The sequence below is a fragment of the Lagenorhynchus albirostris genome, chromosome 20, assembly GCF_949774975.1.
Source record: "Lagenorhynchus albirostris chromosome 20, mLagAlb1.1, whole genome shotgun sequence".
NCBI lineage: Eukaryota > Metazoa > Chordata > Mammalia > Artiodactyla > Delphinidae > Lagenorhynchus > Lagenorhynchus albirostris.
The window spans coordinates 44,978,693-44,996,941 of NC_083114.1; the positions used below are offsets into that span (position 1 = coordinate 44,978,693).

Below are 18,249 nucleotides of genomic sequence, written 5' to 3' on the forward strand. Positions count from 1 at the left end.
GACTCCACAAGTATATAGTAGTTGTTTCTTAGGTTTCTGCTCTAGGTATCCTGAGAGTAGAGATCAGAGAATGAAAGAAAGCCAGTATTAGGAAAACAAAGGAAGAACTAATTAGAAATGAAGCTGGAAAAGTAGAACCTTATAGATCATGTTAAGAATTTTTATCTATTCTGATGGGAGATCGTTTAAACATTTTAAACATTAAATGGGGTGACTACTAGATTTGCATTTCTAAATGATGACTCAGATGCTTTGTGGATAAACATTTAGAAGAGAATCAATATAGGAATGGATACAGGTTGGATATGGAGTCGGGAGGATGGATTCAAGAGACATTTAAGAAGGAAAATCAATAGTATTTGGTGATGAATTCATTGAGATGGGGAACTCTGATAGAGAGTATCAGGTCTGAAGGGTGAGGGGAAGGTCAGAATTTCACGTTTGGATATTTCGAGTTTGAAGTATATTTAAGACATTCAAATACACGTTGCAAAAAACAGTTGTCATGTAGATGGAGGTTTCCAGTTTTCACGCAGATAGATGAATGAGGAGCTCCCTAATAGAATGATGGATTTTAAAGTAGAACATAAATATTTGGGTTGAGAATTGAGAATCGGTACAGAACTCTTATTTGAGAGTGACTAATTTGGTTTTCAAGGGATTAAATAATTTCATTTCTGGCTGTTCATGTTTTCCTCCACCTGGTTCTAGATCTAGAAATTGATGAGGCTCTAAATAGAGGTGAAGATCAAATCAGATTTTAATTGACTCCTTGGTTACAGTGGCTTATTTTTTCTTCTTCCCAATCTCCCATCTTCTATTCTCTGTCTTGGTTAATGACATTATAATCAGTGCAGTGGAATTCTCAAATCAATAATTCTAAGGCATCCTTAGAATTTCTTCCTTTTACTCATTTCACTCATGCAAATTAATTCATTCAAGAGCTATTTTTTGAGCACCTATTATGTGTCAGACACTGTTATAAGCATGAGGGATGAGGGATAGAACAGTGAATACAAAATTATTTACCCTCATGGAACTTAAATTCTAGTGGAGAACATGGCCAAAATTAAGATAAATAAGCAAAATGTAGAATACGTTAGTGATAACTACTAAGAAAAATTAAGCAGGGAAGGGAGAAAAAAGTCTGTCTGTGTAAATATGGTGTGTGTGTGGGGGTACAGTTTTAGATAGGGGTGGTGAGGGAAGGCATTACTGAGGGGACATTTAGGTGTCTCCCTGAAGGAGATGAAGCAACAAGCCATACTGATATCTGAGAGAAAAGTATTCCAGGCAGAGATCTTGATATGGGTATATTCTTGGAGTGTTTAAAGCACGGTGAGGGGAACCAGTATGCTTCCAGAAGCAAGAGAGAAGCCAGAGAGGCAAGAGTAGTAGGAGGTGAAGTCAGAGAGGGGATGGGGGGCAGATCATATAACGCCTTGACCTAAGGACTTTGACTTTTACTCTTATTAAGGTGGGAAATCTTTGAAGGGTTTTCAGGAGAGGAATGTCATGGTCTGATTTGTGTTTTCACAGAACCATTCTGCTTGCTCTGTTGAGACTAGATTGAAGCCAGGCTGGGGCAGAAGCTGAGAAACCAGGTTGTAGATGAAGGTGGCTTGGACCAGTAGCAAAGGGTGAGAGGGAGTTTTGATATGTGATGAATGTATGGCTGACAGGTTTTACTGTTGGTTTGTCTGTGCAGTGTGAGAGGAAAAGACGGGTTAAGGATGACTCCAAGGCTTTTGACTTGAGCAGCAACTGAAAGAGTGGAGTTGCTGTTTACAGAGATGAAGAAGATTGTGAGAGGAGCAGGTTTATGGAGGAATATTAAGACATTAAATCTTGAGATGTTTATTTGATATTCAAAGTAGAGAGGTAGGGTAGGTAACTCTATAAATACGGAATTAGTTCATGGATGAGGTCCAGATAGAGATATAAATTTGGAAATCATCAGCATATAGATGAAACATAAAACCCTGGATCTGTTTGAGATAACCAAGGGAATGTACACAGCAAAGAGTACAGATTAGAAAACTGAGCCCTGGGGCAGTACAACATTTAGAGATGGGGGAGATGAAAAAGAACAAGCCAGGGAGACTGAGAAGGAGGAGACACAGAGGTAGGAAAGTGTGGTGTCTTGGAAGTTAAGTGAAGACAAAGCTTCAGGGAAAAAAGAATGATTAACTGCATCAAATGTTGTTGATAAGTCAAAAAATAAGAAAACTGAGAAATGACCATTGGATTTAGCAATGGACTGTATAGGCGATCCTGGTAAGTGTGAATATTCTCGAGTGGTGTGGGCAAATGCCCGATGGGAGTGGATTCAAGGAAGAAAAGGGAAAGAAAATTGATGATAGTTATTAGAAACAGCTCTTTTAACCGGCTACAAAGTCTTTGTACTTCTAAGTCCCAAATAGTCCGTGAACCTACCTTTTCCTCTTTATTCTTAATGTTAATGCATTTACTCAGGCTTTCCTTTCCTGCGGACTTACTTCAGCGATCTCTTTCCCTTTAGCCTGTGACCCCATAGAGCCAACTTGTATACACATGCCAAGTTTATCTTCTCAGAACACTAGTCAGATCATGCTCCTTCCCTGCTTAACGCCCTTCATTTTCTTCCCCACACTTAACAGGATAAAGGTCAAATTGATCATCGTAATTATGCCGTTTGATTTTGCCTCTTGATTTTTATGATTTTGCCTCTGCCAACTTTTCTACTTTTATGTTCTGCCTCTTCCCCATACTTTTCTGTCCTCTAGCCATACCAAACTCTTTGAATTTCCCTAAATGCACTATGTTCTTTTACTCCTGTCTTTGCAAATAAAATATGGTACTGTTTCTGAACAACCCTTCTCATACTTTAGAAGCTGTGGCTTCCCTGAGACTCAGGTTAATAGGAAGAAGCAGAGGCTGTTCTAGATTTTAGAATCTTAGGAAACTTTACATTTAGATGAAATAATCATCTCAGTAGTGTAACTTATCAAGCCCAGTACAGAGATGTACATTCAGACTAGTTAACTGTAGGTTAAACTCTTCTCCACTTTACTATCCCAGTTTAATCTACAACCCTCTGCGCAAGTCACCAAAGTAAATTATAATAAAAAATAAACAGAAGAGATCAGAGAGTGAACCTGTGAATATAATCTTTGTCCTCAATTGAGAGATCATATCCTCCTCTGTAGTTAGTATCTTTGACTTACAGCATCTGTCTGTTAGCACTGGAAAATTTCAGGTGGATTCAGTTCATCTCTGTATCACAGCACCACTTAATCTCTACTAACGTTTCCCAACTTCGGCTGCAATTTGTAATCATCCAGGGAGCTCTAAAGAAATATTCATGCCTGGGTCTCACTCTCAGTGATTCTTGATTAATTGATCTGGGGGAGTAGCTTGAGCACTGAGGATTTTTCACAATCCCTGGATTCCTAGATCATTCAAATGTGCAGCCAAGATTGAGACCCATATGTATGCTCTTCAGCATCCAGTTTCAACAGATAAGAACACTAAATATAAATAAAGTATGTGTGTGTATATATACAGTTATTGTTGACATTCGGTTATATTTTTAACTATTATAAATTGCTGCGCTGGACTTTTTTTTAAAGCTTCAACTTCACAGAATGTTAAAAAAAAACAATAAATTGACAAAAACAAAGAAACCCCAGATTCCTTCTGGCCCTGTCATTCTATGAATCTAAGAAATACTTATGTGTAGAGATATCTGTCTTACTAGGAAACTCCATGTGGAGAAAACTGTTAGATCAAGCTCAAGAATTTAAGTGAGCTATACTGAGTACCCAGTTTGAGGGGAAGAAGTTTGAAATCAGAGATTATTTCAAATTCACCTTGGAATTTTTTCATCTTTTTTTTTATATCCTACAACCATATTGTTAGAGCTCCTTAACATGTCATGGTATGTTTGTATATAGATGTGAATAAACTGTATTCCCTTTTGCAAGGAGGTGACCTAAAATGGAGAAGAGAACAGGCCTTAGAATCAGGCCATTTCAGATCCTGGGTCCTGCACTTACTAACTCTACAATTGTGACCATTTTTGCTTAAAGTCTCGACTCCTGTTTCCCGATGTAGTAAAAAGAAAACTAATATTTATCTCATATGATTTTTTTTGTTTTTTGTTTTCTTTTAATTTTTGGCTGCATTGGGTCTTCATTGCTACATGCGGGCTTTCTCTGTTGCAGCGAATGGGGTCTCCTCTTCGTTGCGGTGCATGAGCTTCACATTGTGGTGGCTTCTCGTGTTGCGGAGCATGGGCTCTAGGTGCATGGGCTTCAGTAGTTGTGGCTCGCGGGCTCTAGAGGGCAGGCTCAGTAGTTGTAGCGCATGGACTTAGTTGCTCCACGGCATGTGGGATCTTCGCAGACCAGGGATCGAACCCCTGTCCCCTGCATTGGCAGGCGGATTCTTAACCACTGTGCCACCAGGGAAGTCCCATCTCATAAGGTTTTACTGAGAATTGAACTACATAAATTCGTAAAACATTTATCATAGTTCCTGACATAGTAAAGACCAAGTAGGTAACAACTTTTTTCATTAATGTTGGCACAGTCTAAGAAGGCTTGAGCTTCACTTTTTCCTTTTCAGTTACATAGGATATTTATTTAACTAGTTTCATGCTATTAATAGTATGTATTCTTGAAATGATATGGTGAGGATGGCAATTTGCCTGTGTCTTCCTCCCCAAAACCTATAATCTCAGTCTAATCCCAATCTAATCATGGGAAAAACATTAAACAAACCCAGCTGAGGGACATTCTACACTACAAAATTCCTGACCATTACTCCTCAAAACTGTCAAGGTCACCCAAAACAAGGAAAGTCTGATAAACTGTTATAGTCTGAGGAGACTTAGGAGACAGGATGACTAAATGCAATATGGTATCATGGAATGGAAAAAACATTAGATAAAAACTGAGGAAATCTAAATAAGTATGGACTTTAAAATAATAATGTCAATATTGATTGATTAGTTTGGACAAATGACTAGACTAATCTAAGATGGGAAGCCAGGTTTAGGGTTTATAAGATCTCCCTGTACTATATCTTAGCAACTTTTCTGTAAATCTAAAACTATTCTAAGATAAAAAGTTTACTTTAAAAAAAAAAGCAAAAAATATATAATTGTAGACACCTTTGTTTTTAACAGAGTTACTCTATTAATTTAACTCAGTGTTAGGCTTGATATTTTGTATATTCATTGTGCACCTTGAAAGCATAGTAATCAACTTTTAAACTACTGACATTATTACTGGTGATTGCTCCATTTACAATTAGCAAGTCTACCTTGTTTCCCTGTTATTAGTCATCATCATTGATGCATTAGCTACATCATGAGAATCAGAACATTCTGTGTTTAGCAGAACTTTTCTTGAGCTACAGATCAGACTTTCTAGGACATTTTGGATGCCTTAGGCAAAGACAAATTAATAACTTATCATAGAGAAGTTATTATTTTTTTAATTTAGAGTATACAAGCTAGGTCTATGAAAACCTGTGAACTTGGCAGTTTTATATTCTGGCAAACTTTGAAAATATTTTATAGTATACTTCTGAAAAGTGTTAGCTGTAGTACTGATGGCATGTTAATCAGTATATTTTATTTGGTGTAGAATGCTTCCTTTTCTCTTTAAAGAAACTCTGTATATGTTTTCTTAAGAACTAAATAAACTTTTAGGTGGGTCTGGGATTCCCTATGAAAATTTTTATTGATAAATAAAGATCATGGAGATAGATGTGGTGGATAAGGTCATAGTGCTTTCGAATGATGCCGCTCATCTTTTCTTTTCATAGAAATAGTTTGGATAAGAAAAGAGGAACACTGAACTCCTAAAACTGTATCTCAAACCATATCAATACCACTTTTTGGTTTTTTCCTTGAACTTAATTTGATGAATACATTAATTTTAGAGCTGGCTCTTGACAAAATTAATTCAACTGTTGTTTTTTCTTTTCAAGGAATACCTTTTGACTCCCAAGTTGGCACTGAAAATACCAATATGAAAAAGGCTTTCAAAGGCACACTTAGAACATTTTACAGTCCAGAGATAGTCGTATAAATAATTATTATACAGTGTGGCAGTGCTATAAAACAGATATGTATAATGTGCTTTGGAAGCACAGAAGAGGGAACATTTAATTCTTTCTGATAGGCCTCCAGAAAGTCTTTATAGAGAAGATTGGAAATGACATTTAAGCCATCTTTTGGTGAAAGGATGTTGTTGATCATGATGATGATAGATAAAGAGTACAGTTATCATTTAATAAGTGTTTGCTTAGTGCCAGATGGCATGCTGTGTTTTATATTACTACATTTGTTTCTCCCCACAACTCAGTAGGGTATTACTGTATCAATTTCACAGAAGTATGTAGATGAGTGATCATGACTGTGTTCTAATAAAACTTTATGGGCACTAAAATTTCAATTTTATACAGTTTTTATTTGTCACAGAATACTATTTTTTAAACTGTTTTTCAGTTATTTAAAAATGTAAAAACCATTCTTAGCTCACTGGCTGTCCAAAAAAAGGCGTCAGGGTAGATTTGGCTTATGGACTAGTTTACGGACCTCTGGTTTATATGATGAAGGGGATTTATTGGATTATATAACTGTAGTCCAGAGATAGAGTAGTTTTCGTCAGTAATTCAGTGTCAACAAGGATCTTAGTGTCTTCTGTCTCTCTGCCATAATTTTCATTGTGTTAGCTTTATCCCATAGTTTATTCCCCTTGTGTTTACAAGATGGCAGTCAGAATATCCAGGGTCTCCATGTGTTGTCTTCCATGTCTAGGGAGAGACAAGACCTTTTTCAGAAGCTCTTTCTAATCTCCCTTGAACTTAATCCCATCAGGTTTTACCCCTACCACTCCACAGGAACCATACTAAATCATCTACATTGACAAATTCAGTGATCAATTCTCACTCTTCATATTACTTGACCTGTCAACATCTGATCTTTTCCCTTCTATGAAACTCTTTAGTTGACTTCTCTGCTCTTCTAGTTTTGTTCCTATTCTCTGGCCACTACTTCTTATTGTCTGCTGGTCTCTCCTCATACCTGCAGCCTTGACATGTTGAATTCAGCCCCAAGGCTTACACCTCTGACCTCTTTTCTCTCTCTCTGTCTCTCTCCTATCTGTACTCCCTTCCTTGGGAACGTCATACACTTTATTTATTTATTTAATAGGCTATAGTTTATTACAGCAAAGGGATAAAAAGCAGGATCAGTAAAGGAAAAAGGTACATCAGGCAGAAGCTGGAGGATACCAGGTATAAGCTTCCAAGAATCCTCTCCCAGTGGAGTCACACAGGACATACTAAATCCCCCAGCAATGAACTGGAGAAACACATGCAAAATGTTTTCTGCCAGGGAAGTTTGCTTGAGCCTAAAAGTCCAGGGTTTTTATTGGGGTAACTTCAGTGCTGATTGTAGTTACTGAAACTTCAGACCCCCCAGAAGGAAAGCAAGTGTTCATCATAAATCACATTTTTTACACACACTGTCCACACAAGCTGATATAATGTGGTTCAAGACCTCAAGCATGCACAGTGCCCTAATCAGTTAGTAGCACAGGGAACATTCTAAGACCTCAGTTCCTAGGAGCCAGCCAAAGGCTAGTTATACAAGTAAGCCCTTCTGAGAATGTACAAGATTTGAGTAACTCAAGGCTGCTGGGTTAATTCTTTACTTCACAGATAGGTATCAAATTATCATGAACTTAATGTACTATATATACATACCTGATAAAGCAGTACATTATAAAATACATATATCAAATTATTAAATTATAATTAAATGTAAATAAATATATCATAAATGTTTTATGACATATCATATATATGATAAGCAGCACATTAAATGCAAGGTATTATTTTTATTACAAATGAGTAATGAGGGCTAGAGCTGTCCTAGGGTGTGACTGAGCAGAGCGATAATGGACATTTGCAAGGCAACTCCTCAGAGCAGTGAATGGCAGGCTGTGAAAAAATCCCACTGAGGAGTTTTTCTCTCTGATGGAGATAATTTTGTCACTAGAACCATCTTGTCCCTCTCCAGTTTGTGGGAATGTCATACACTTTAAATGTGATTTATGTAACGATGGCATATGTATGTCCATCTCTGCTTATTTGTCTGTTAGGCATCTCAGACTTAGTATGTCCAAAACTGAGCTCCATATACTCTTCTCATCCCCAAACCTCTTCTCTCTCAGTCTTTCCTGTCTCAGTAAGTTGCAGATCCATTGTTTGGGCCCCAAATAGCAGAATTACCCCTGACTTCTTTCTGTATCTTTCTCTTCTGACAGCAGATTCTCTCCACTGTTCCTTCAGAATATATCCAGAATCTGACCTCTCCTCACCACCTCTACTACTCACTTAGTCCAGGTGTTTATCCTTGTCCGGTTTTTTCAGCAGCCTCTTAATTGGTCTCTACTTCTGTCCTCTTCTGTTCACTTCAGTTCCAAACGACTACCACCACCATCTTAATGATTTGTTTGTTATAGTAAAAAGACAGTGGAGGGTCTGGAAATGAAGACAGATTTTTGAAACCAGACACTTTAAATTTTAGGATTGCTACTTACTAGCAGTGTGATTTGGGGAAAGTCACTTTTCTTCTCTGAATGTGTCTTACATTTAAATGGGCATAGGGCTTCCCTGGTGGCGCAGTGGTTGAGAATCCGCCTGCCAAGGCGGGGGACACGGGTTCAATCCCTGGTCTGGGAAGATCCCACATGCCGCGGAGCAACTAAGCCCGTGCGCCACAACTACTGAGCGTGTGCTCTGGAGCCTGTGAGCGACAACTACTGAGTCCGCCTGCGGCAACTACTGAAGACCGCGTGCCTAGAGCCTGTGCTCCGCAACGAGAGAAGCCACCGCAATGAGAAGCCCACACACCGCAACGAAGAGTAGCCCCTGCTCGCCGCAACTAGAGAAAGCCTGCACGCAGCAACGAAGACCCAACACAGCCAAAAATAAACAAACAAAATAAATAAATTTATTTTTAGAAATGGGCATACTACTTGTTTCATTGAATTATTATTAGTATTAAATGAGATAATGTTGTAAAGACCTTACTGACCCCAGAGCCAGCAGAGAATAGATACTGAACAAATTGTAGTTCTTTTCTCTTTTCTACACCAAACAGATGAGCTGCTTTTCATCTTTTCTGGTTATCATCGTGCATATGTAGCCAAGGAACATCTTCTCTATGTACCTCTTCATAAGTGGACCTTGGCTAATAAACAAATCTAGCTTATGTTCTTGGTCCATACTTTTGCATTTTCATTACATTCCATATATGTCCTCCAATTCATGTCTCCCTTTGTTGGCATTAAGTGTATACAGTTCTTACAGATTCATACCTGAATAGTAAAAGAGAGCAGAGTTCATATCTGAATAGTAAAACTTTAATCTATATGTATAATAGATTATATGTATATAGTTTTAATACTTCCCACTCCTTCTATTAAGGTCATATATTTACACTTCTAAAGGAGGATTGAAGACAGTCAACTTCAAAATCTTAATTCATAAAATCTAATATTTATTCTGGCACATTATTTAACTGAGAATACTGAAGATGGGCTGGGGCTACCAAGTTCAAGGTCACTTAAGTTGTTTATTTTTCAACTGTAATATTTTGATCCTGGCCTGAGAAGAATAATCATTTGAAGTATCTTCTACTTGCAGGAAAGAAAACATTTGTTTTGGAATTAGGCACTTTCTTATAAGCCTTTCTCTAACTTAAATTTCTTCACAGGAAAACACTAAATATGGAATATCCCTATGTAGTTGGTATTTTTTTTTTACTTAGACTATTTTAGTGCATTTATGACCTGAGTTGAAAGCTGTTCACACTATGAAGTAAATATTCCTATGACATTTTTCCCTTTTAAATAATGGGACGAGGAAGTCTATTAAAGGTGTATTGTTTTATATTATTTGCTGGATTTAATTTAGTATGCTGATAAAAAACAAATGTTCTCTGATGAGAACAAATCTAGGAAACCTAAGCTCTAATTTTAAAAGCTAGCACTTAAATTGGACATCAGGTCTTTTTAAATTTTGTTCCTGTTACATTGAAGAAAGTCTTTAACTCAAGCTTGATGAGTAAATTCTAACTTCACAGACACAGCCCCTTTCTCCCGTCTGCACTTCAGGGTGAGGTAATGAGTCTTATGCAAGTAAATTGACTTGCTTGATGACTGAAGGTCTTCTGTTTTGTCCATAAATGTAGATGTATGTATTATGTGTGGGAGGTCTTATCTGTACTGAAGGAATTGTGTTTTAAGCAAAGCAAAAATAGGCAAAGTACTGTACATTATTGCAGTCTTGCTGTTTTGGATAATGGAGCCATTGATTGCATAGCATACCACAAGACACTTTTAAAGAGCTTGAACTTCTTTTCTATACCATCTTGGGTCAATGGTGAGTTTATTATTTAAAAAAAAATCTTTAGCTGTTTACTTTTACCTGAGAGTTAATCTCAACTCTTATGACTAACCTCCACTAGAGTAAGACATGGTTAAGATTTCAGTCGTAGAGGAGTGAATTGCTCAAATTTACTGCAATGTAGTTCTAATTTAATTTTTTTAATTCAGGCAATTAAAACATTTTAAATTATGATGGTATCAAAATTGGTGACTTTTTGTCTTGCCATTGGCTGGCTGACTCAAAACTGTCTTAAACCATTTCTTGTCTGTAGTTTTCCTGTAGGTTGTTTTATTGATACGCTGACATACTGCAGATCGTGCAAATTTAATTTGTTTGAAGCCTTGTTTTTTTATTTCTTTTTCTCCTTTTATTATTTAGAAAGACATCCTGGTGAGGGGAAATGTCTGTATTTTATTTGTATTACTTCTCACATACTTCAAGGGCATGTTTTGATGTTAAAACAGAGAATGTGATGCATGTATGTAATTTTATCCATGTGGAAAATGAAAATTTAAGACAGGCCTGAATACAAGTGTTGCTCATTGTAATTTATTCCCAAGTAAAAGAGAAGAAAGAAATTTGCATTAAAAAATTAGATGATCAGTAGGAAGGGAAATTGACTAGGACTGTATTTACACATCCTGATCCCTGATATAAGATGCCACAGATTTCTGGTATAGTTTTATCTTTTCATAAAATGAATTTTTGTTTCACAATAATTTAGGACCTCATAATACTTTATTTTTTTTCTTTACCTGTTGAGAGACCTGGATTGTTTGACCTGTAGAATTTCCCACAATCAGTATTTTGTTGATTATACACTCAGGAACAATTCAGCATTTTCTTCTGTTCTTTGTTTTTCCTGGAAACTGACAGCTAGTTTCAGAGGTTTGACTAGACTCAGGTTTGATTGCTTTGGCAAAACTGTAGTTGTGTTCCTATCATTAGGAGGCATATAATGTCCAGTTTTTTCTCTTTTCTGATGTTATTAGCCATTGATGCTCGATGGCTGCAGAGATACTAATTACTTGCAGTTTGTGAAATGGTGATATTTTATCTTTTGTTTCCCATTTATTTGGAATAATTTTATAGAGAGAGCTCTCATATACTTTTTGGCTGCTAGTACAGTTTATATAGGGAATGTAGGATGAATTGCTGATTCTTTCTCTTCCACAGTTTTCAAGATAATGAACTGGGCCCCTCTCAACCTCAGAAGGTGACCAGTTAGTGTGGTAGTGCTGTGGTTTGTTTGTTTTTTTTTTTTTTTTTAAAAACCATTATGATCTATAGTCAATTGTACACTTAGTTAGTTAGTTCTCTGGTAAAGCTAGGAAGAGGCCCATGGGACAATATTCCCTGAGTTCTTGAATGTTGATGAGCTTCTTCACTGTGCTTTTTTTTGACATGACCTCAATTTTACATTGTCTTTAATAGCTTCTTTACTGTTGCATATGTCAGGGTGTTCCAAGTTCATCTAGTACTTTTCCTTTGCTAAACCAGCTGGTTCTTTAAGAACTTCTGATTTCTTTTAATGGAGAATGGCATTTCAGGATAACAGTCTGGGCCCTAGGAGTGGTTAGTATTACTTGATTAGTCAAGGTGTTAGGTGTTTTAAGTGGACAGAGCTAGGACATACATGTGACTTGTAAGACTGTACTGATGTTTCCAATATAGATTCAATACTAAAGAGTTTTTACTTAACTTCTTCTGTATTCTTATATCTATAGTTCCTTTCTTCCACCCAGAGAATTCTGTTTCTCAAGGAGATGATACCATTAGAGTATCCCATAATTTTTCATTTGCTTTATCAATAATTTTATAATTATTCATTTGCTTTTTAAGTACAGTGGTCTCACAACATTACAATTACCAATTTTGATTTCTGAAATCAGTTACTTTTTGTTTATTCTTTCTTCGTTTGTTTTGGCTGTACTGTGTCTTCATTGTCAGATCTTATAGCCATTACATATTATAATCTCTCCAGTTAAAACTCTCATTTAGTCTTTTTTTTTTTGAACTTTTATTTTTTTTACACAGCAGATTCTTGTTAGTTATCTATTTTATACATATTAGTGTATATATGTCAATCCCAATCTCCCAATTCATCCCCCCTGCCCCCACTTTCCCCCCTTGGTGTCCATACTTTTGTTCTCTACATCTCATTTAGTCTTAATTCTACAGTCAGTTGTATATGTATGCTCACCACCAGTCCTTATTTAATGTCTCTCTAGTCACTTTGGTTGCCTAAAGTTAGTTTTCTGGTAGAGCTAGGAAGAGGCCCATGGGAACAATATTCCTTGAGTTCTTGCATGTTAGTAATAGTTTTTCTTTACTCTTTATACTTAAAGGTAAGTTTTACTGGTTGTAAAGCCTTTGGTTCAATTTTTTTTCCTTGTGTGTTTTAAATATATTATTTTGTTTTCTTCTGTTGTTTTCCCTTATTAATCTTGTGATGTATTTGCCTAAATGCCCAAAGGATTCTTTTTCCCTTTAAAGTCCATTAGTTTTAGTAGAAAATGTCTTGGTGCATTGATCTGAGTTGATTAAGTAGGACACAGGATGCTCTTGAAATATGTAGTTTCAAATATAGATGTGTATATATATATGTGTGTGTGTGTGTGTGTGCATGTATAAATGTATTTATACACACATATAACTATATATATTACACATACATAGCCACTTTTTTTCCTCTGGAAAGCTTTCTTGAATTATTGTCTTTCAGTATTTGTTCTATTCTCTCACTTTGGTTTTCTTCTTCAGGGACTCCTATGTTTATCCTTATGCTGGATCTTCTTTGCCTATCTCCAATATTTATCCCCTTCTTACAGATCCTTTTTAATCTATTTCTTCTTTGTAAAAAATTTGTTAAAGATTTTCTTCCATCTTACCTTCTATTTCTTTTAAGACCTTTTGTGTTTGTTTGCTCTTGTATTTCTTATAGTCTTCATTACTGAAATGATTTTTGTTTGATTTCTCATTATTTCTTGGTTTCTGCCTCCTCATTTCTGAGTTTTTCTGATTCTGATTTATATTGCTCTTTCATGTATTATGTAATTTTCCCATTATCTCTCATAAAACATGTAAATGTAAATTTTATTAGAGCAAAATATATAGCCCTAAGGATTATTTGACATACTTTAGATTAAATAAGCAGCTGTAATTAATTTAGACATTGCTTTAAATCAAGGCTTTTAAATTGAAATTCTGTGAATGAACTTCAGAGTAGATAACATTGCTTTATTATATGCAAAGTAGGGTGTATATGTATGGGGGTAGGGAAAGAACACCTTCACTTTCTTTAGACTTTCAGAGAGGAGTGTAAACCATCCCCACAAAAGTAAGGGTAAGGACCTTTGCTTTGTGTATGAAAAATCCTCAAATGTTTTAATGATTGAGCTTATAAGAAATGAAAACAAATGATAGATATAGTAGTGTTAAGATATAGATGTCGCCAGGGATGATATTACATCAATTTCATTATCTGTTCATTATCTGTTCATTATCTGTTCGCTTATGATCGCTCTAATTTTATGCAGATGGAGGGAACGAGGAAACACCGGATCGAAGACAGTCAAGTGTAGACTCTCGCCAAAGCCGCTCTGGGCAAGGTAAATTTTCCTCAAATTTATTATTAAATTAAAAAGAACAGATACCAGCTATTCCTTTCCAGTACTTAATCTGAGGACTGGGGTTTTCACTGGGTCAAGTTTAGATATTCTCATTTCTCATTTAGGAGTTCAGATGTTACAATCTAATTAGTTCCATATGATAATCATCTATTCAGGATAAAAGAAAATGAGAAATGGTCTCTTTTTTAACGATATTAAGGTTTTAAGTAATTTTGGAGCATTGTGGTGTATGTCTGGATATCACTTTTGGAATATAACCAAAAGTAAATTTTTAGCAGTAACGTTTGTTGCAAGTATCATCACACTGGCTTTTAAAAGTTCATCAATGCAATATTTGTTGTCTTAGCTGTCTCAGAAGAAATGGGTTTTGTTTATAATGATTACCTAAAATTAAGATCTTCTTACTTATTTTCCTTTTCTGTTTAAAATTTATTGCCATAGGCTTTTGACTGGTTTTTTTGAAGTGACCACTTCAAAACTAGGTTAAAGTATTCTCTACCAGTGGATTTTCAGATAGGCCTTCCCTAAGGAACATTTAAATTTGCAGGACTAGCACCTCCACATTTTTCTTTATAGTACTTATCACCTTTATATTTGTTTTCTCTATCCAAAACTAGAATGAATGTTTCATGATTGCAGAGATTTTTGGTTTTCTTTGTTCACTGCTGTATTTCGAGTGCCAAGAATAAGTACCTGGTATATACAATAATAGTTACTGAATAAATACTGTTGGATGAATGAAGTCATCTCTAAGAGAATGAGAGTTAGGAACCCAGACTGATTAAAATACTGCAAAATTTCAAGCAGTCATTACTGAGTTTAGTTTTTTGAGAGTATTTACAAATAAAATAAAGCCTTAGATATACAAATGTGTGATATTTTAATCCTGTAAAAGCTCCCGGTTCATTTATTCTATAGTTCTGTTCCCTTTTTTCTCCAACTTTGCTCTTCCCAAGTTTTAGAGTTGTACTATTTTTAATACAGTTGTTTGTCGCAGAATAAAAAGTAGAATAATATATGCAGGTTGATTTGGAAATTTAAACTTACACTAGTACTTTTAATCATTTTTAAATAATATGCATGTATTATAAATGTCAGGAATTTGTATAAGTTTTTACTTTTTCATGTTACATGTATTTTGATATAAAAAAAGAAATTAAGAGAAAAACTGAATTGTAATATATAACTATATCAAATCAACACATTGTACACCTTAAACTTATATAATGTTTTATGTCAGTTATATCTCAGTAAACCTTGGTGGCGAGGAAAGAAAGAAAATGAGTTTATGTGTTTAAAATCCTTGTTGGGCTACACCCCGCAAGCCTGCATGCCCTGTACTTGCCCAACCTCAAGACAGAAGAAAGAGCCCAGAGTCAGCAACAGAGACATCAGTGGTTTAATGGATATGAGAATCTTACATGTCTGAAGCAAGGTCCTGTGTGCAGCAGACAGTGGGCAGAATATGGCAGCAGTCTTCACTCCTGGGAGCAGGGATGGGTGGAGATGTTTACGAGTTATAGGGGGAATTGATGTCAGGTTGGCTCATCGGTTACCAGGGAAACCAGCAGAGGAGCACACCCCTCACTGCCCCTTTGATACTTATCGTTGTGGAGATGTTCTGATCTGAAGATTAGACCAGGCATTTACTGATTAGGCTCTATGATTAAGAGGGAAGGTCAGTCATGTGAGTAGGGTGTAGGTGAAGCAGGGACTGGTGAACAGGGCATGTAGAGAGAGCAAGAGAACAGCCACCTTGGATGCCCTCATCATATAACCCTAAAAACAAAATTAGTACAAATTAATAGAAAAATAATTATACTAATTTTTATTAAAGTTTAATTTTATTTAATGTCACAGATATAGATGTGGGAGATTATTAATTTACCTTGTGCCCTCTGAATTATGTCAGTTGAAATATTTTTCAAATCAATGAGTATAATTGAATTTTAGTAACAAAAGCTGAACTTAACAACAAAATCAGTGATTTTCATGATCTGAGCACAGCTGCCTGATCTCAGAACTCATCAGGACTGATCTCAGTTAGAAGTCATCAGGAACTTTATCATTATGAGAGTTAACTGATACAAAAGCATGTTTCTCACCTTCTTAGAGAGTTTATTTGTAATACAGTAAGTCCCCTACATACGAATAACTTCAAGTTGCAGACTTTCAAAGATGCGAACATGTGTTCGCATGTCCACTCACGTAAGTTAGTTCACGTCTGACGTATATTGTCACGTACGTGCATCCTCTACAAGTGGTTGTGCTTTTGTGTACTTTACTGTATAGAGTACAGTAGTACAGTATCTTTATTTCTTTATTTCAAGCCCAGGATGTCTGGAAGCAAGCATAAAAGCAGCAGTATATAGCCAACTGTGTTAGTTGTGTTGGACTTTCGAACAAATTGGACTTCCGAACGCACTCTTGTAACAGAACTCGTTCGTATGTAGGGGACTTACTGTATCTTTTTATTCAAAAGACAGAAATAAAAATACAAAGCCATCTATAATGAGTTGGAATGAATGAGAATCCATATTATCAGGAATGAAGAGATAGGATGAACACATACTTCTACTTTTTCTCCTTTCAGAAACCTGCTAAAAGATCAGCAAAGGGGAATTAGAGAGGAGACAAAATCAACACAATTTTAGAAACTAGGGAGTATATGAATAATTGTAGACTGGATGCTAAACTCAGTAGCAGAGAAAATCAAGAAAATAATCTGATTTACCCTCCAAAAGACTAAAAAAACTCAAGAATGGCAGCATGTGGAAGTGGAAGTGAAAGGAGGATTGGTTGAAAGTCAGTCAAAGAAGCCCTTGGTTCCTGGGACCTCCTTCTCAAAATTAGCTAACCAGTTAGCTTGACAAGTGCCCAGCTCTTCACCCCTAACTTTGGCAAAGGCCAGAAATTTATTCTTTGGAGAGAGCAAAAGTAGAGACTCTCTAGAGCAGAAGACACCAGGCATAGTGGAGGGCAGGAGTCCCATACTGAAAATAATCAACCTTTTAGTCTTTTCTCCTAACTGTGAGCAGCTGACCAAGGATTACTAGATATTTGAGGAAACCCTGTAAAGTATGAAAGGTAGAGATTAAAATAAACAGGATAGAGCAACTGAGAACAGATCTTTTGCAGAGGAAAATAACAACCATTATAAACAACTGCAGGGAAATAAGAGAAAATAATACAGCCATGAAATAAGAAGGAGTTACTGTAAAAGAGTTATAATTCTGATTTTTAAAAGAGGCTCTTAGGCATTAAAATTCTGATAGAGATCAAAAAAGCTTTGTAGAAGTACTTAGAAAATTAATGTTGAAGAAATCTGTGAAAAAGTCGAGCAAAAGAACAAATGTTACAGAAGAGAAGTGAGGAGTATTAAGAAACTTACAGGGGCAGTCCAGGAATTTCAGTATTCAAATAATAGTAGTTGGGACTTCCCTGGTGGTGCAGTGGTTAAGAATCTGCCTGCCAGTGCAGGGGACATGGGTTCAAGCCCTGGTCTGGGAGGATCCCACATGCTGTGGAGCAGCTGAGCCCGTGCACCACAGCTACTAAGCCTGCACTCTAGAGCCTGTGTGCCACAGCTACTGAAGCCTGCGTGCCTAGATCCCGTGCTCCGCAACAAGAGAAACCACATAACGAGAAGCCCACACTCTGCAACGAAGAGTAGTCCCCGCTCACCACAACTAGAGAAAGCCCGCGTGCAGCAACAAAGACCCAACGCGGCCAAAAATAAATAAATAAATAAATTAAAAAAAGAAAAACAACACCAGTAGCTCCCAGAAGAAACAGAGAAAATGGGGAAGAAATCATCAACAAAATGATTCAAGAAAACTTTCTTGGACTAAAGAACATGAGTTTCTGGTTCAAAAGGCTTACTGAGTACTCATTACAATGGATGAATATAAACACAAACTAAGACACATCATGGTGAAATTTCAAATCACTGGGTGAAATAGAAGGTCTTTTCATGCTTTCAGAGAGGGAAAAAAATGTGTCAAAGTAACAGGAATCAGTTGGCTTTGGACTTCTTAATGGTAGCATTAGATACTAAATGAGAAATGGAGCATCACCTTCAAAATTCTGAGGGAAAATAATTTCAACCCCTTTGTATTTCATATGCATTGAAACTATTAATCAGATGTAAGAGTTAAATTAAGAT

General features: G+C 36.2%; 1 protein-coding gene across 1 annotated transcript in view; it reads left to right on the forward strand.

Moving 5' to 3' along the window:
* Positions 1-18,249, forward strand: part of TANC2 (tetratricopeptide repeat, ankyrin repeat and coiled-coil containing 2) — a 361,552-nt gene that overhangs the window by 74,367 nt on the left and 268,936 nt on the right. Inside the window, exon 3 of the mRNA XM_060133247.1 lies at positions 13,992-14,063. Within this exon, the coding sequence (XP_059989230.1) occupies positions 13,992-14,063 (72 nt within the window). The remainder of the gene's footprint in view (positions 1-13,991; positions 14,064-18,249) is intronic.